The following is a 19,833-nucleotide window of genomic DNA, read 5'->3' as shown; positions in this document are numbered from 1 at the left end:
TTCCTAGAGAAGCCTCAGTGTCACAATGTACAGAAAGGACTTACGTCCTCCTGTAACTCCCCCAACAAGGAAATCAAAGCAGGAATATTGCCTGTTTATGCAGATCCTTGTTGAACTGAAATGAAAGGAGGAAAGAGAATGTATTCAGCTACTGAAACCACCTCAGACAATTAGAGAAACGTTTCCATCACACTTCCATTGCCCATCACTCAATGGACGCTCTGCAGGAGCCTGAGTAACTGGGACCTCATGCATCTGGCTGCATTAAGATGCCAGGCTGGGATTCCTCTCTCCTTAGAAGCTGTCTTTGTTTCCTGACTATGTGATTTCAGCAAGCTCTCTGGCATAGCTTTTTTGTCTCAGCCCCTCATCATGGAAGAAGGGTGAGCAAGTCAGGAGAAAGGTGGGTATCGGTCACCTCACAGGATTTCTCACCTTTCTTGTTCCTTCTGTGCGTGAAGATGCCCACTCCACAGATTATGAGCCCCAGCATGAAGCCCCTGGCTCCTGTCAGCATCTTGCTCTGCACAGAATCAGACTGTGCCTCTAGGAAGAACAGGCTCAGGTTCAGAGTCACCTCAAGCAGCTGCACCCCTGCTCATGTCCTGTCTGAGATCCTGCAGCCTGATGCAGAATATCGGCACGAAGAGAGTGAGGGGAATACATCTTGCATGACAGGAAATTGAGAAACAGTCACTCTCTCAATTCTGGAACAGAGGGTGTGACCTCAACAACAGACAAATTCAGATTCAATTAGTTGCCTCTCAAAATAACTTAGAATAAGCTAAAAGGCTGAAGGAAGACAACAGTTCCCATGTGTAAGGTCAGTTCAGGAAGGTGTCTGCATCCCTAGATTCTTGGACAAGGAGAGGAACTATGAATCCTTAGGACCTCCTAGGCCGGGGGCAGGCAAGTCTCCATTGTCCCCAGATTAAAACTACACTCAGGGTCTTGTATAGAAGAAAAATGGGGTAGGACATGGTCCCAGGGTATAGACACATAAAACCAGATGAGTGGACCCCAGAGCCAGAGAGTCCCCTGCTCTTCAGAGGTGGAGTCTAGAGGGTCATCAGACCCTCACTGCACTCCATGATGACAGGACTGTCCAGGCTGGGGTACTCCACTTGGCAGGTGTAGATGTTTCCCTGCTAGGGGGTCATTTCCAGCATCACCAGGATCTGGAAGGTCCAGTCTCCATTACGGATCAGGTTGGTGGACATGACCCCAGCTGTTTCCTCCTGTCCATTCAGGAAGCATCGGACTCAAATGCTGCCTGGGTAGAAATCTGTCACGTGGTAGACAAACAGGTCGTGGTGCTGCAGGGGCTCCTTCTTGGAGGGGGGATGTTCACCCTAGGCTGGACTAGGAGTGGGGAAGTGGAAAAGTGGAATAGCATTTGAGATTATTATTTCTTAGACGTGCTCATTATGGAATTGATTTCTAGATGTTGAAAATAGGAATGATGGCCAGGCGCAGTGGCTTACACCTGTAATCCCAGCACTTTGGGAGGCTGAGGCAGGTGGTTCGAGACCAGCCTGACTAACATGGAGAAACCCCGTCTCTACTAAAAATACAAAATTAGCTGGGTGTGGTGGTGCATGCCTGTAATCCCAGCTACTCAGGAGGCTGAGGCAGGAGAATCGCTTGAACCCTGGAGGCAGAGGTTGCATGAGCTAAGATCGCACCATTGCATTCCAGCCTGGACAACAAGAGTGAAACTCCGTCTCGGAAAAAAAAAAAAAAGTAGGAATGATGTGATTAGGTCAGCGGATAAGGGGAGTACTGAAACTATAGAAATAGTATTGAGAAGAATAGGAGGCACACAAACTTACCAGTTCGTAGCACATTTAAAACAAATCTTATCTATCAGCCACTGATTAACAGCCTTTGGACAAAGAATATTTAATCAGCAGCGACACTACCTTATCTTTTGAGTGCTCTATCCTGATGCAAAAGATGAAAAATTTGCTCAAATAATTTCTTGAAATTAATATATATATAAATGACATTCTCATGGTCTATTAATCCAATAACTATATTTCATAAATATATCAAGAAAATAAAGTGAGCTTGACATGACTTATTCTGCAAGTAACCTATGGATTTTTTGGCCTCGCCTACAAACACTCAAAATCGTCCTATTTACATAATATCCTGAGCCCCTACATGCTTAAATAGTAGAAATCCCATCCTTTTCCCTAAGTTCCTCCTCTGCACTGTGTTGTCACATCCATTGAGGTTCTCAGATAACCAGGTGTTGGCTGTGCCTTGGCACCTCTCTATTTTTGCCCCCTCTCTTTCTGCCGCTTACAGATCAATTTCCACGCTACCACCTGCAGCTTTTCCTTTGGACCTCAGCCACTAGTACCCTTTTCCTCCAGAGAAGGCAGAAAAGGGCCAACTGCCCCTAGAGAACAGCCCAATTACAGGAATATTCCAAATCAGAGCTTCTAGTTCCTTATTTACTCTGTTCTTGAGAACACAAATACACTGGCATGGGCCTGGACCAGGTAAATAAACAGTCTTGAACTAACCCACAACCCTTACTCCCTATGGTATTTTTGCCTTGTGTCCAGGATTATTCACATTCACAGCCTCTTCCCTCGATGTGATTTTATTTCAGAGGCACTTGGCTCTCGTTCTACTTCAACCACCTCCGTAAACTCAACATCCATCAGACTGGTCAACCCATGTCTCAATCCCAACTGTGGATTAAGTGGAACTTCTTTCCCGTAGGTGTCCTGGGAAGCACGAAAGTCATGGGATATATGGGTGTCTGTTTTAAGGTCCCAGAACATTCCATGAGAAGCACTTTGCTCCATCTTCTTTGACGGGAGCTGGTCAGCCTGGAGCACATCAGAGACCTCCAGGGGGCGCTGCAGCTAAGGCTTGATACCCAGTGGCCTCATTTCTGACCCAGTTCAAATATATTTCACCAAGGCAAGGATTCCTGTTTGTTCTAGTTGCCTTTGCTCAGTTACTTCTAGATTTGGGTGGGCATCCACACTGGAATGGCCAGAACTTCTATCCTCCTCCTTCCTCCGTCTCCCCTACCCCTGTGTTTTTCTCTATTCTAATTCATGCCCTTATTATGATTTCCCTGGACAATAATAGCAGTTTCTTATCTCATCTCCCTGCCTCTGGTTCGTGCTCTCTCCAACTGACTTCACAGTCTTCCGAAAACAGATCTCTAGTCTTGTCATTTTAAGATTTCTGAAGATTTTCAAAAATCTTCAGTGTTCTGACACTTATCTGGTTACATGGGAATCACTTGGGAGCTGATTAAAAACACAGATCTCCAGACCTCCCCACCCAGGGAATCTGAATCTCTAGGCAGTGAGTCTGGGGGAATCTTTGCTTCACAGAGGATCTCAAGGAGAGTCTTCTGAGCAGTGAGGTTGGGGACCTGCTGGCCTAGAGGAGAAATCCACACTCCTTAGTCTGGCATCAGGGGGCGGGTCTCTGCAATCTGGAAGCTGATTACCATGAAAGAAAATGCTGCCATGTCGCTGATTTGGGCCTCTATGAAGTCTTAGTGACAGATTTTGCAAACTGTATTACTTTTATTTGGACACCTCTCTCAACCAATTACGCCAGCAACTTTCCTAAACCCATGTCACTCTCCTCATCCTTACTTAATGTGTGCATCTTCTCCCTCTTATCAGATGACCTTCCCTTCAGTTTCCCAGGAACAGAGGGATCAATGGTGTGACCTTCTGAGCCTCCTCCTCCTCCCCCTTCATTCTTTCCTCTTTCTCTAGGACAAAGGTCCTTGTTTAGTGAGAGGCTCACTAGTGCTTTTTGGTCTCGTTCACAGGATTTCTCTCTTGGCCAAATTAATACACGAGTTATTAAGAGATTATTTTTAGGCAGCTAAAAAGGGTAAAAGTTCTTGGTGGAATTTTCCTTTAATAAAAAGCAGCCCCAAACCATTTTTTCTCTAACAGAAAGCAGCCTGAAAACTCAGGCATAGATATGCAAACTAAAGCTTTTATGTAAATGCTGGCAGCTGTTCCTGGAAGCCAGATAATTCAATATGGCTGTTCTCACCCTCTTTTCCTTCTACGTTCACAGGTGTCAAGGCAGCCTCCAGGTTAAAGCACGGGTACAGGTATCATGGCCTCCACCAGGTGGAGGCCGCATTTGTATAATAAAATACTAGGGTGGGAGGGCCAGTCTTTTTGCAGGTTATGTAAATGACACACCTGGTCAAACCAATCCCCTGAGCCCTACGTAAATCAATCACTGCCTCCTCAAGCCTCTGTACAAAACCAATTGCTTTCCACCAGAAACAGGAGACCCTCCCTTGGGCGACCTGCCTTATCAGCATTAGGAAGCTTTTCCTCTCACTCCTCTTTTCTATTAAACTTTCCGCTCCTAAACCCACTCCTTGTGTGTGTCCGTGCTGTGAATTCTTTTTCGGCTATGGTAAAGAACCAGGGTATATACCCTAGACAGTGGAGCTGTTTCATTTTGGGAGCTCATCCGGGATCCAAATCAGAATGGAAGATAGAAACATCGGAGTGGTGAGTATAGAGCAAACGTCAAATCTGTTCTTTAATCTCAAGGATCTCTTCATACCAGTTTCCTTTCATGGAGAACTTCACCATCGCATGAGGCTGGGAAAAGTCTTGGGGCAACTGAAAATTTCTGGCCAGGGCACACCCTGGTGTTATTCAAAGGCTTCTGGACTGAACCCAGCCTCCGACAGCCTGTCCAGGTGTTGGTAATGGATCTCCAGCTATCCCGTTGCAAAATTTTCCTTTCCTTTGTATCCGTGGTCACTATGTCTCCTGTCCTCTCTCTCTCTGTGTGCAATTTGCGGGAAGTTTTACAGTTCAGGGAAACACTCCTGTTAGGGAAGATGGGCAAATGCCACAGGCAGTAACTGTTACTCTCTATCCTCTCTGGCGAGCACATGGTAGTGCTAAGCCAACAGCACCACCTAGTGGAAATAGAAATCCTCTTCATCAGGCACCTTGCGGTTTTTTACCGTAACACTGCAGCTTCCAAATTCTTTCGTGCCGCTAGAAAAGCCTCTTCTGTGAACGAGAAAGCACTGTCTTCAACAGTTAGGAGTAAAATGTCCTCTGTAGTGAAATTTTAGTTCTGATACTGTCTCATCAGCAGGAAAAACAGCCATTAGGTTCCTACGTTCATTTCTGTCTCCAATTAGGATAGTACTTAATTAGCAAGGGGATTTTAGGTTCGGAAGTTAACCAGAGCCATTTTGCTAAGGGTAAATGTTTTAGTATGGGCCGTAATGGCAGGCAATCTAGCACACTGCCTCCGTTAAAGGAGCCTACCCAAAGATGACATAGTCTCTCTGGAGATCCATTTTTCTGGGAGCCAGGCAGATCACACAAATTTAGGACGTCAAAGGGGATCACATAAGGTGGATAAACGAAGGCTGTGTGGGTAAAGTATGGTTAATCCCATCACTTAGTTTATCCAGTTCCACGGCTTGGAGGACCACGCCTACAACCATGGGTGGTACATTTAACACGTTGCCAGGACCCAGGAACCAAGGAGAGAAAACAGTAGGGAGGACACTTCCACTGTCTTCTCCTCCACCCTGGGTCACAATGAAAGAATGGGGATGAAAGGATACGTTTATTCTCACTTCTTTTTCTAGATGGGTGACAGACCAGCTTCAGCTTGCACCCCTCTGGAGTGCACTCTGAAACACTGGAACTCCTTTAACCTCAGGACTTTGAAGAGAAAAGTGACTCATTTTCTTTTGCACAAGGGCATGGCTTTTTTACTAAACCTTTGCAAGCATTGTAAGATCAGCCCAGCTTTTTAAATAGTCATATCAGGTAGGCCTATAGAAAATAATCCCCCAGAATTAGAAAGGCAGTTTCCAAGGGAACCATCTGAGAATTCCCCTTATTTAGGGTTGCCAATATGGGGGAAGTAAAGAGAAATCAGACTGTTGCTGTGTCTATGTAGAAAAAGGAAGACATAAGAAACTCCATTTTGATCTGTACTAAGAAAAATTCTTCTGCCTTGACATGCTGTTAATCTGTAACCCTAGCCCCAACCCTGTGCTCGCAGAAAACCTGTGCTGTATTGACTCAAGGTTTAATGGATTTAGGGCTGTGCAGGGTGTGCTTTGTTAAAAATGTGTTTGTAGGCAGTATGCTTGGTGAAAGTCATCGCCATTCTCCAGTCTTGAGTACCCAGGGACACAATGCACTGTGGAAGGCCGCAGGGACCTCTGCCAAGAAAGCCTGGGTATTGTCCAAGGGTTCCCCCCACTGAGAGAGACAGCCTGAGACATGGCCTTGTGGGAAGGGACCTGACCTGACTGTCCCCAAGGCTGACACCCATAAAGGGTCTGTGCTGAGGAGGATTAGTGAAAGAGGAAGGCCTCTTTGCAGTTGAGATAAGAGGAAGGCATCTGGCTCCTGCTCATCCCTGGGAATGGAATGTCTCGGTGTAAAACCCGATCATACATTCTATTTACTGAGATAGGAGAAAGCCGTCTTATGGCTGGAGGTGAGACATGCTGGTGGCAATACTGCTCTTTACTGCACTGAGATGTTTGTGTAAAGTCAAACATAAATCTGGCCTATGTGCACATCCAGGCACAACACCTTTCCTTAAACTTATTTATGACACAGAGTCCTTTGCTCACATGTTTTCCTGCTGACCCTCTCCCCACCATTACCCTATAGTCCTGCCACATCCCCCTCACCGAGATGATAGAGATAGTGATCAATAAATACAGAGGGAACTCAGAGACCAGAGCCGGCACAGGTCCTCTGTATGCTGAGCACCGGTCCCCTGGGCACACTGTTCTTTCTCTATACTTTGTCTCTGTGTCTTATTTCTTTTCTCAGTCTCTCGTCCCACCTGATGAGAAATACCCACAGGTGTGGAGGGGCTGGCCCCCTTCAACCTCAAGCTCCCTTTTCATTACAGGACCTTAGGCAAACAAAGGAAGACTTATGCTAATTTTCTGACAACCCCAATAGGTATATAGAAGCTTTCCAGAATTTAACTCAGGTGTTTCACCTCGCATGGAAGGATGTTATGCTGCTCCTAAACAAATCTCTAACCGCAGTTGAAAAGCAGGCAGCTCTGCAGGCAGCAGATAATTTTGGAGATGAGCAACATGTCTCCTATAATACACCAAAAGGGAAGAAAAGAGATAGGGAAAGTGAAAAAAATAGCAGAAACACCATTCCCAGTAGGAAGGGAAGCAGTTCCTCTCGACAACCCCAATTGGGACCCCAATAGCTCTGCAAATGAATAGAAATGGAAGCATTTAAAAAATATGCATATTAGAGGGTCTATGAAGAACTAAGGCCTGACCTCTTAATTCCTCTCAACTGTCTATGATAGACCAAAAGCCAGATGGGAATCCTGCAGCTTTTATGGAAAGGCTGAGAGAGGCACAAATAGAGCACACTTCCTTAGCCCCTAATTCAGTCAAGGGATGGCTCATTCTAAAGGACAAGTTTATTACACAGGCAGCTCTTGATATTAGAAGAAAAGTGTAGAAGCAAGCTATAGGACCAGATAGCACCTTGGAGAACCTCCTGAGGGTGGCCACTTATAATAGGGACCAGGAGGAGGCCCCCCAGAAAGAGAGAAAGCTCAGGAGAAAGACAGAGGCTCTAGTAGCAGCTTTGCAGGCTTGCAAAGTCCAAGATTTCTGAGGTGCATCCGCTAGTTGCTATCAGTGTGGCAAGCCAGGGCATTTTAAAAAGGAGTGCCCAAACAGCAAGAGGAAGCCACCTCAACCCTATCCAGCCTGTGGTGGAGACCACTGGAAATCAAACTACCCCCGGAGACGGAGGTCACTGGAGTCAGAACCAGTCTCACAGATGGTCCAGCAGGACTGATGGGTCCCGGGGCTCAAACCCCAGCTCCAGTGGCTCAAACTGCCATTACAGCACCGGAGCCGCCAGGTGATTCTGGAAATTGAAGGAAGGAAAGTAGGCCTCCTTCTAAACACTCGAGCCAGTCTCTCTCTCTTTTCTCCTCTTTAATCCAGGCCTCTCTTCTTCCCATAGCGTGAGTGTAAGGGATGTCTCAGGAAAAACTCTATTCCAATATTTTTCTCAACCTCCTAATTGCAGTTAGGAGGACCTATTGTTTACACATGCTTCCAAGCCATTGCCACTGTGGCTCTACTAGTCAAAAAAGCCTCCAAATTAACTCTAGGAAATAATTTAACTGTTTACACCCCACATAATGTAGCAGGATTACTGTCCTCTAGGGGAGCCTTTAGCTAACAAACAGCAGGTAAAGCAAGAAATACATAAGGCAGGACAAGCAATAGTCACTCTAATGTCTCTCCCCAGACACAAGCACTCAATTAGCTGAACTAATAGTTCTTGCAAGAGCACTTAAATTAAGCAGGGGAAAGATAGCTAACATTTCCACTGACTCCAAGTATGCTTTCTTAGTTCTCCATTCTCATGCTGCTATTTAAAAGGAAAGACATTCTTTTACCACTAAATCATCTCCTATAAAATATCACCAGGAAATTAACAGGTTATTATCCTCAGTTTTCCTTTCACGAAAAATAGCAGTAATGCATTATAGGGAACATCAAAGGGGAACAGATGAAGTAGCCAAAGGAAATAGGTTAGCTGAGCAGGGAGCTAAGCAGGCGGCAGGGAAGCCTCAAGGCATTAACACACTTCAAGCCCTTTTAATCTCGGAAGCCTCCATAAAAGAAATTAAACCTCAGTATTCCCCTGCAGAAATAAAATAAGCCACTTCTCAAGGGTATTCCAGCCCTGAGGATGACAAACTCCATTTACCGGCCTCCAGTCAATGGAAAGTCCTTAAAATCCTTCACCAAGCTTTTTCACGTAGGAAAGGATAAAACTTATCATCAACGTGCTCAGAGATTGTTTTCAGGCAGAAAACCTCTAAGTTGTTTAAAAATGTAACCTCTCTAGCTCACTTCCAACAGAAATTGACACAACTGGCAAAAGGCCAACCCCAGGAAATTGGACCACCTTTACTTGGCCAGAAAATTTGGTATTGGTGAAAACTCATCTCTCTCTCCTTCCCTAAGCCAAGCTGGGAAGGGCCCTACACAGTTCTTCTTTCAACGCCCCCAGCAGTAAAAGTTACAAGTATCAACTTCTGAATATATCACACTCAAGTCAAAGCCTGAAAAGCTGAGGGAGCAACCTTTGACAGCCCAGAGGAACATCCTGAATATCAATGTGGAGATATAGAAGATCTTAAGCTGAAAATCATAAAAGGTAAGTAAATGAGTGAGGGCTACTCGCCTTAGCGCCATTCCTACCTCACCAGGTACTCTTTATCATTTCTACCTTTCCTCTCAAAATTCACTGCTCAGCATTAGAACTTATTTTTAATGCATATTTGCAGAGAGATTTTAATTATATATGGGACTGCATTTGTTACTTTGTAAATCCCCAAAGGGAAACATTATATCTTGGCAAGTAAAGTTTTAAATGGAAATTATTTACTATGTCACTTCTGTGGGAATTGTTATAGTCATGCTGTTATTTGCAATAGAACTGTATACTGTGGCACCCACAATGTGGAATTCTGGTTGTAAAATTCTAATTCCTGTAATATTTTGCCTAATTATCATCTTTATGACAGAATTAATAATTGCAGGAAGAATTTGGTCAAGTTTGTTTTGCTTATAGCAGGAGTAATAGTTACAGACAAGAAGTAAGCATGAAAATTTTACTATCACTAAGTTTGATAGGACTTTTTTATTGAAGATTGGTAAATGGTGCACTCTAAGCTATCGAAAGAAGGTTACAAATAAAGGGATTTTATATAAGAAAGGATCTTGTATAGCAAATTCTTGTCCTAAAAGGAAATGGCTGGTTGTTTAAGACAAGTCAGAAAGTTGAGTACATTGTAAGAGGGTCTGTGAAAGTCATGAAAGAATTTAATAATTAAGAAATTTAATAATTAAAGGAAAGGAATTGCCAAGATTAACACCAAAGTTATTTTAGCCACCCAATAACGTTTTTCTCCCAATCATATCATCAGTTATAAAGAATGGCCTAAACCAAAAATTATGCCCTAATAGCAAGTCAAGGGGGAAACATGTTTTTCTCAAAGGAAATGATGCTTTTATATTAACGTTTCTGGTAATGTACAGCGACATCTAGTGGAGACAAACCAGTATTACAATCCATTGGTGTAACAGGTATCAAACTCTACTGTCATAGTTACAGTCTATAGGTGGTAATCTTAATACTCATACGGTAACCCTATATTTTAAACCTTCTTGTAAAATTTATCTCTTTTTGCCTAGAAGCAATCAAACTTCAAATGGTGCTGCAAACAAAGCCACACATGGACATGCCATTCTTCCAAGAAGCCTTAGATCAACCTCAGGAGGAGCCCCAACTGCAGCCCCCCAACACGACGCCCCTTTTCAGCAGGAAGTAGCCAGAAAGAATCGTCGTCCAACACCCCCTAACAGCAGTTATGGTTACGTCTCCTGAGGGAGGAAATAATACAGGAGTTATTAAGAAATTATTTTTAGGCAGCTAGAAAGGGTAAAAATTCTCAGTGGAATTTTCCTTTAATAAAAAGCAGCCCCAAACCATTTCTTCTCTAACAGAAAGCAGCCTGAAAACTCAGGCATAGATATGCAGACTAGAAGCTTTTATATGTAAATGCTGGCAGCTGTACCTGGAAGTCAGGTACATCCAATATGGCGGTTCCCACTCTCTTTTCCTTGTCACCACGTTTACAGGTGTCATGGCAGCCTCCAGGTAAAACCACATGTACAGGTATCCTGTCCACCACCAGTTAGAGACCGTATTTGAATAATAAAAGACTAGGGTGGGAGAGTCAGTCTTTTCGTGGGCTATGTAAATGACACAACTGGTCAAACCAATTCCCTGAGCGCTGTGTAAATCAATCACCGCCTCCTCAACCTCTGTACAAAACCGACTGCATTCCACCACAAACCGCAGACCCTCTTTTGGGCAACCCACTTTCTGAGCATGAGGAAGGATTTTTTCTCTCTCTTCTTTTCTATTAAACTTTCCACTCCCAAACCCACTCCTCATGTGTGTCTGTGTTGTGAATTTTCTCGGCCATGACAAAGAACCAGGGTATATACCCCAGACAATGGAGCCGTTACAAAATCACAATGTCCAGTTCCCAGGATCCAGTCCTGTGCTCCTCCTGATGGGTCCCCTCTCCCTGGGTGGTCTCATGTAGGCCAGGCCCCTCCCCCGCTGCAAACTCTTCTCTCACCTGCCCATCAGACCACCCATCTGGCCCCTCAAGCACCTCAAACCCGGCCATCTCCCTGCAGGTTTCTTCTCTGCGTGGCCTGCTGTGCCATCTCCACCTTCATCTCCACACCGCACCCCTGCACGATGTCCTGTGGCCTTGTTTCCCCTCACCCCACATGCAGTCAGCTGCCAGGCCTGATGAAGTCCCAGGGGTCTCTCTCCCTCCATCCTCCTCACTCCATGCTCAGCCCAATCTCCGTGCTCACCCTCCTGACAAGCTCCGGTTGGGCTCCTCCCATCAATCCCCAGCTCAAAGTCCCCTTCCCTCCTGGCACTAAGGTCCCTTAGGCCGGCCCGGCTGCCCCTACTCCCTGGGCCCGGCCCCCACGGCTGCCCCAGGAGCCCTGGTCCACAGCCCTCACCTCGGCGCTGCCGGATGAGTGGCTCCATCAGCTCGTACTTGTGTCTGCACACCTTGTCCACCTCGGCTCGCTTCCGTTCCATAAAGTCCTTCTGGCTATTGAAGTACTCGCCTATGGGCCGCCCCAGCTCCATCACTGCTAGGAACTCCCCCACTGCGCTGTCAAAATGCACGTATTCCTCCCGGTTGTAGATGAGCCCGTCCACAACGCGCTGAGTCCCATTGAACGCATAGCATTCCTGCCATTCCTGGTAGACGGAATTCTCTGTGAAGAGCAGGGAGAGATGGGGGTGGTGCCACTCCCAACAACACCCCCCTCCTCAATATTAGCTATTTCCTCAAATCTTCCCACTCAGGACTGGATTTAAAAATGCGATTTTTCCTACTACCGAGTTCTGTGGTCCTAGGCAGGTCACAGACTCCAGGCATCAGTTTTCTCACCACGCAGCGAGAGGATTTACTGAAAAGAATGAGACTCACTGCTCAGGATGGCTGAGTGATCATTAGGGAGGGGCGCACGCTGAAGGGAAAGCAGCCCCTTCTGCTGGCGGCTGGAGGAGGAGGGGGAGACATTTCACGTGGAGTCTCAGGGAGGAGCAGAATCTCATCAGGGGGAGGGTCCCTCAGGCAGAGAAACAGTAGGGATGGGAGGAGTTGGGGACCTGGAGGGCAGAGCTGCTCCCCTTACCCAACTCCCTGCCTGACATTTCCATCCTGATGTCAGTCCTGGCTCAAATGCCACCTCCTCCAGGAAGCCCTCCATTCCTTCTTTCCCTTTCTACAGCTAGGTTCTCTCTCTTCTCTGCCAGTTTCTTGAGAATACCTCAAGTTGCTCTTGCTGTTCTGCATGCTGGACATCTCTGCATGCTGGAAATGCAGAAATGCATTTCCATGCATTCCTCCCTCCCTCCCTCCCTCCCTCCCTTCCTTCCTTCCTTCCTTCCTTCCTTCCTTCTTTCTTCTTTCAATGGAGTATCCTTCCCTCCCTCCCTTCCTTCCTTCCTTTCTTTCTACAGAGTATCACTCTGTCACCCAGGCTGGAGTCCAGTGGTGCAATCTCAGCTCACTGCAACCTCCGCCTCCCGGGTTCAAGCAGTTTTCCTGCCTCAGCCTCCTGAGTAGCTGGGATTACAGGTGCGCGCCACCACGCCCAGATAATTTTTGTATGTTTAGTGGAGACGGGGTTTCACCATGTTGGCCAGGCTGGTCTCGAACTCCTGACCTCGAGATCTGCCTTCCTCGGCCACCCAAAGTGCTGAGATTACAGGCGTGAGCCACCGCACTTGGCCAGAAATGCATTTCTTAAAACTTCTTGAAGTTTGCCATAAGAAAGACAATATAGCCTGAAAGTTAATTTTCACTTTTCAAACATGACTGTAGAAAGACTTGATCTCAAAACACCTGGAAAATATCTTAATCAATGAAAATCACCAGAACAACCAGAAAACTAAGTGACCAGACTCCTTTAGGTTTAGAGGCATTGATGGTGTCATTTTTACATAAAGAAATGTGGCAGCCTTTTCCACCTGCAGTTCTTCCTAGGGAGCACCATGGGCAGTGTCTGGCAGGTGCATGTGTATACAGAAGTAGCAATGACCCAGCACATGTCTGAGCCTCTTCAGACCTGATCTGTTCCTGGTCACAGTGGGGAAATTAAGGTGCTGTGATTTGCACACAGCAAATTAAGGTTTGTTTTGGACACCTGTTTCATGTTCTACAAATTAGCAACTCATGTTTATTAACCTCACCCCTCATAGAAGATGCACAGCTGGTGGCAGAGGACAGTAGAGAAGGGGTGGGGCTGGGCACAGCGGCACCATAGACTGGGCCTGTAGTTTCCAGTGTCATCTCTAAGGCAAGATCCCAGGACTTTAGATATCTTAACCTGCCTCTTCTCCTGGTGCCTTGGGCTCCAGCCCCCTAAACACCCAGGCCCATCACCCCCAGCCCCTTTAGTCTGCCCCTCCCTATTCAAGTGCCCCACTCTGAGTGTGTATCCTCTCATTTTAATTTGTTAGTCTTTGTTCCTCTTCCTCATTCACCAATAAGAGAACATGTTTTAGTCAAGAGTAAGAATTTCAAAACTTTCTTTTGCAACATTTAACTTTTTAAATGGAATTTTACCTGCAAAGCAGATATAAGTGATGAGTATATGGTGGAATTTGAAACTTCAATTTTTTTTTTTTTTGTATATGGAAAACTTTATCCTGTTTGCGGAATCTTTGACAATTGAGTTACCCAGAGCACAATTTGAAAACCAATGATCTGAGTGAATTCATCTCTCACTCAGAATAGGATATATTAAAATATAATTGCAGAAAGATATAATGGAGGCCATATGGGTAAGAAAAGGAACATGTCACAGGTAGGGATTCCAGTTCTTGCACTACGACTGATTACTAAGTTATCTTGGACAAGAAACAACCTTCTAACTCTCCATTTCTTGAAAGGCAAAATAGTAATAATACTATTTACCTTGCAAAACTGCTGTGAGAACCAAATGAGCTCACATATGTCAAATACATAGTATTGTATCTGTTACTGCTCAATCTATGTTAGTTCCCTTCCTCTTTTCACTGTGTGACCTGTTTGAATAGGAGCAAAATTCTAAATAAATGCATATGAAAGAGGAACTGGATCAGCTTATGAGCTACTGGAAAACCTCAAGAAGACTTTCCATGGGCACCAGATCTTAATGGTTGAAAAGTGTTTGTTGGCTGTTTGCTGACTGGATCTTCCCCCCTCTCTTTTGTGCTAGGGATTTTATTTGAGGAGTTAGATTAACAGAAGAGTGAGTACCCAAAGACTCAAATGCACAATGAGCTTCTGCAAGTGCCAAGCTGGTGTGACAGGAGGACTTGGGAGTGTGGCCCTAATGCTTGGGGTAGTGGGTGGGGTGAGGTAAGAAACTCAGCTGTAAAAAGCCCATTTTAAAGCTTGTCAGAGACAAAAGGGTGTTGCCTCCAGGAGTCTGGTTTTTTCACCTGCCGTGTCATCTCCTGCTCCCTAGGTGTTGTCTCAGCCAAGCTTTTCTCCACCCTCCCCTCTCTCACTTTAAGTCACAGCCTGGCTCCTTGTGCCTTTCCTCTTGTGCTCTGAGGATGGAGATGTGTGTGGAGTTGGAAGAGCAAGCAGGGAATTGTGGAATTGGCCCTGCCCACTCTACCCACTCCCCTATGGCTCCAGCTCTCCCTCCAGCAGGTTTTGATTGGACATTCATTCTACACAGGGAGCTCTGGTAACCCACCCTCGGTTCCTGTCACATGGCTCCACTGCCTCATCTCATTTCCCCTACCAACCTCAACCCAGTCTTTGCCCGTCCACCTGTTCACTGCCCACCATCATCACGCTCCCTCCTGTGCTTTCTGCTACCCCGCACCTTGAGGGTTTCCATGGCGTTTCCCAACACCACCCCTCATCCTACAAACAACTCTGCCTATGGACACTGTTGCTATGGACCTCCTGCTGGACACTGTTCAGTGTCACCAGCGCTGCTCCAGCCTCCTCTCTCCCCAACCTCACCCCTCTCCAGTTCCCAGGGCTGAGCCATTCTGCTGGTTAGTTCTCAGCACCCCTGTGACTACAAGTGCAGTTTCTCCACCCTTTCCCGGACAATGAACCTGAGGTAATAGGTGAGGGGCTTTGGGGCTTGAGGGGCTGTCCTCAGGAGATTCGAATACTGTTACCCTGGAAAATGAGGAGGTGACATGAGAACAGTACTTTCTAGGGGTGTCCTAGGTGGATGTGGAAGGGTCTCAGAGGAAGGGTGTATGCAGAAAGGTGGAAGTCAGTGGAAAACTAAGACACCTACTTTGCAGTCCTTCCTCTCAGGGTGTTGGTGTAAATTTGGATCAGAAAGGTAAGAACAGCCTGAGAGAAAAACAATGGGTCATAGAAGCCATAATATTACACCAGCCACAAGGAGACAGCAGGAGACAGAGGTTTTTCCCTTGGTTGCTGCCTTCTTGGCTGTCTGATAACCTACACTCAATCTCTTTCACGTACTCACACATCCTTATCTCATTCTTCTGGCAGGTTTCAACCCATCCTAATACTCTAACCAAGTTCTGGGGAGGCTGGGAGAAATACCTTCAACAAGAGTGCCTTTAGGGGCTCGAACCTGTCCCCCTCCCTCCCATCTTGCCTTCATTGTCCAAGGAGCATTGGCTCCTGCTCCACCCTGGAGAATGAGAGTCATTCTCTGTGAGCACTGAATCCTCAGTGATCCTTGTAGTCTGGACACACCAGCTAAGGGCTCTCTGCCTGAGTCCCCTCAAGGTTGGATGCAGATGTGAGCACACCCAGGAGTCTGCACTTGCCAACCTCTCTCTCTGAAACCTTGTCTGTCCAAGGTTATCCTGAACCTCTTGGCCCCATTTCCCCATAGACAAGCAACTTGACCCCTGAGCACCTCCCCTTATTTACTGTGTCCATGTTCCTGGAGAGAGAATAGACCTGGTGGATAGCAACCTATCCTATAGGAGGTGAGTTTGATTCTCCAGCTGTGATAGAAGGACACTAGGCAGGAGCCCCACATGCTGTCTCAGAGTCTGGTTCCATAAAGAGAAAGTCCCCTAGGAATTGTTCCCTGAACCAGACCCTCCAGGAATAGCAGCTCTGCTCTTATCTGGAGTGGCCCTGCTCTGGACCACAGATATGCACAGCACCATCAGTAATGCTGTCAGAGCCACTGTCCAGGGGCCCCCTGAAACCTGCAGGATCATCATGGAGTTGGAAAAGGTTGGCAGAATGAAGAGAGCTGCAGTCAGGAAAACAAGAACTGATTAAAGGGAGCTCCTGTCTGAAATATTAGAGACCATGAACCCAAGCAGTCTTCTGTGACCCTGGGATTGGACAGAGTCTGAGAGAAGAACCAATCGGCACTGAGCTTTGTATGAGTCATTGCTCACTGGGCAGAAAGTTAGTATTAAAGATCTGACAATATAGAGCCAGTGACGCTGTTAAGATGACAGATGGAGAACACTGACACTCATTTTAACCAGTCAGAGTCATGAGTTTTGGGGAGATGATGTGTTTTCTTTGCTCTGAAGGTGATCTCAGATATTCTGCTGGCCTGCCTACAGGGATTATCATTTCCCCAATTCTGCCACACCTCACACACTCACAGGACATGGCCTGGTGTGGAAGAAATGCTATCTCAGTGTGTAAAAGGTCATTCAGTGGCATGATTTAGAGAGATTAGAGTACCCATCCAAGAACTGAAAATGAGGCCTGGAGTCTGTTTTGCCTTTGTTCAAGGCCGTGCTTCAGATTAGTGCACATTCATATTTTCTTCCTCCCACATGTCTGTGAGTCCTGAGATGTGCAGGGGATACTGGCTCCTTCCATAGGACTGTCATCAGGGTCAGCAGGGCTCAGTCTAGGGGCCTTACACCTGGGAGCATGGACACACCACCTACACTACCATGGAAGTATGCAGCTTGAAGGACACTGCCTATCTTGGACTTCAGTTCTTTGTCTTCAATATGGGGATGATATGACCTGCCTTTACAGCAGAGCTCTTAAGGTCAAATTAGATCAACTGATCTGTAATTGCTTTGGAAAAATGAGACTAAAAATTATACAGTGAATGAGGAAGAAATGAAAAAATGTCATAAAAGACCCTACATTTTCCAAAACATCTGATTCTGTGGTGTTTATACTGAATAGTTTCATAAACTTTCAAAGAATATTACTCCTTAATTTAAAGACCTATAAATGTGATCCTGTACGACCTCCTAATCTAATAAAGAAAATGTAAAAGTGGCATCATTTGTTTATATAAATGTTAAAATGTAAATAGAAGACTAGCATGTAAAATTCAAGAGAAGAAAATAATTATGCAGTAGAAGGAGCCAGTATAGGATTGCGGGGAAAAAGCTCACGTTCCCTGCCATAGTCACCAAGACAGCATGGTACTGGTATAAAAATAGGCACATAGACAAAGGGAACAGAATAGAGAACCCAGGGATAAACCCAAATACTTACAGCCAACTGATCTTCGACAAAGCGAACAAAAACATATGGTGGGGAAAGACACCCTTTTCAACAAATGGTGCTGGGATAATTGGCTATCCACATGTAGGAGAACGAAACCGGGTCCTCATCTCTCACCTTATACAAAAATCAACTCAAGATGGATTAAGGACTTAAACCTGAGACCTGAGACTATAAAAGCTCTAGAAGATCACATCGGAAAAACCCTTCTAGACATTGGCTTAGGCAGGGATTTCATGGCCAAGAACCCAAAAGCAAATTCAATAAAAACAAAGATAAATAGTTGAGACTTAATTAAACTAAAGAGCTTTTGCACAGCAAGAGGAACCATCAGCAGAATAAACAGACAACCCACAGAGTAGTCACAATCTATACATCTGACAAAGGACTAATATCCAGAATCTACAATGAACACAGGCAAATCAGTAAGAAAAAACAAACAACCCCATCAAAAATTGGGCTAAGGACTTGCATAGACAATTCTCAAAAGAAGATACACAAATGGCCAAGAAACATAAGAAAATGCTCAACATCACTAATGATCAGGGAAATGCAAATCAAAACCACAATGTGATACCACCTTACTCCTGCAAGAATGGCCATGATAAAAAAATAAAAAAACAGTAGATATTGGTGTGGATGTGGTGATCAGGGAACTCTTCTACCCTGCTGGTGGGAATGTAAACTAGTACAGCCACTGTGGAAAACAGTGAGGAGATTCCTTAAAGAACTAAAAGTGGAACTATAATTTGATCCAACAATCCCACTACTGGGTATCTACCCAGAGGAAAATAAGTCATTATATGAAAAAGATATTTGCACATACGTGTTTATAGCAGCACAATTCACAATCACAAATCATGGAACCAACCCAAATGCCCATCAATCAACGAGTGGGTAAAGAAACTGTGATATATATATGATGGAATACTACTCAGCCATAAAAAGGAATGAGTTAATGGCATTTGCAGCGACCTAGATGAGATTGGAGACCATTATTCTAAGTGATCTAACTCAGGAATGGAAAACTAAACATATATTCTCACTGATATGTGGGAGCTAAGCTAAGAGGATGAAAAGGCATAAGAATGATACAATGGACTTTGGGGACCTGAGAGGAAAGGTGGGAGGGGGCAAGGGATACTTCTCAGGTGATAGGTGCACCAAAATCTCACAAATCATCACTAAAGAACTTACTCATGTAACCAAATACTACCTGTACCACTATAACTTACGGGGGAAAAAAACAACATAACCATGAACCAACTAATAAAAAACAACCTTGCCTTCAGTCTGCATCCTACCCTAGAGACACTCTCTCTGTGTCCTCACACTTGGAGCTAAGCTTCTGACTTTTGTCTCCAGTACACCCCTGAGGATCCTCTCATCACGGCCATCAGAAACCTCTGTAGAAGATCAAATCCAGTGGGTTCTTGTCAGTGCCTCTGACTTGAGTTACTGATAATATTTGCACCATAATCCACTTCTTTCTAATGAGCTACTCTGTCCTTATTTTTCTCCTATTTACTGAATCCTCCTTATCATCCTTTGAAATCTCCTCTTAATTATTATGTTCTCTCATCATACCCTGTGATCCCTGCATTTCTGATTTTTGGCACTCTTCCTGGAAAAGCTCATCTAACCTGCACCTATGCTTGATGACTCTCAGTTCTCTGGCTTAAACTCCTCTACTGAGACCACCCATCATACAAAAATGTTTACATATTATTTTTCCTTAGATAACTTTTAGATATTCTAAGTGCAATAGCCCCACACTGAACTCAGTGTCTTCTCTCAGTCAGGCTGTCTTCTCTCATTACCCTTTTTAATGAATGGAATCAAGATGTTTGCATTGGGTTGGGGAGATGTTGGTCAAAGGATATATCCATTTCATTTCATTTAGGATACATTTCAAAAGATACATTTCATTTAGATTGGAGGAATGATTTTAAGAGTTTTATTGTATAACATGGACTATAGTTGCTAACAATGTATTGTCGAAAATTGCTAAAAGGGTGGATTTTAAGTGTTCTCACCACAAAAAATAAGTATGTGAGGTGAGCCATAAGTTCTTTAGCTTGATGTAGCCAGTCCATGATGTACATACATTTCAAAACAACATATTATACATGATAAATATAAACAATTTTTGTCAATCAAAATAATTTAGAAAAGTGACACACACTTACACACACACACACACAC

The 19,833-nt window shown here is 44.9% G+C and overlaps 1 protein-coding gene and 1 long non-coding RNA gene across 4 annotated transcripts in view; one reads left to right on the top strand and one right to left on the bottom strand.

Moving 5' to 3' along the window:
- Positions 1 to 16,430, bottom strand: part of LOC100610904 (HLA class II histocompatibility antigen, DP beta 1 chain-like) — a 30,559-nt gene extending 14,129 nt beyond the window's left edge. Inside the window, exons 1-3 of one of the 3 annotated variants that reach the window (XM_063812874.1) lie at positions 12,021 to 12,516; positions 11,633 to 11,896; positions 10,353 to 10,462 (exon numbers count right to left, since the gene is read on the bottom strand). In XM_063812874.1, coding sequence (XP_063668944.1) covers positions 10,353 to 10,462; positions 11,633 to 11,896; positions 12,021 to 12,060 — 414 coding nt within the window. In that variant the 5' untranslated portion in view covers positions 12,061 to 12,516. Of the gene's footprint in view, positions 1 to 10,352; positions 10,463 to 11,632; positions 11,900 to 12,020; positions 12,518 to 16,261 lie in introns of those variants that run through there. The other 2 variants (XM_016955245.3, XM_024357138.3) reach the window with 2 other exon arrangements.
- Positions 9,144 to 11,031, top strand: LOC129144235 (uncharacterized). Its single transcript, XR_008548466.2, has 2 exons — positions 9,144 to 9,233; positions 10,274 to 11,031. It is a non-coding gene; the product is annotated as an uncharacterized LOC129144235 (long non-coding RNA).
- Positions 16,431 to 19,833: the final 3,403 nt, after the last annotated feature.

The sequence above is a fragment of the Pan troglodytes genome, chromosome 5 (genome assembly GCF_028858775.2).
Source record: "Pan troglodytes isolate AG18354 chromosome 5, NHGRI_mPanTro3-v2.0_pri, whole genome shotgun sequence".
Lineage (NCBI taxonomy): Eukaryota > Metazoa > Chordata > Mammalia > Primates > Hominidae > Pan > Pan troglodytes.
The sequence above is the reverse complement of the archived record's forward strand: the minus strand, read 5'-3'. Positions and strand labels throughout refer to the sequence as shown.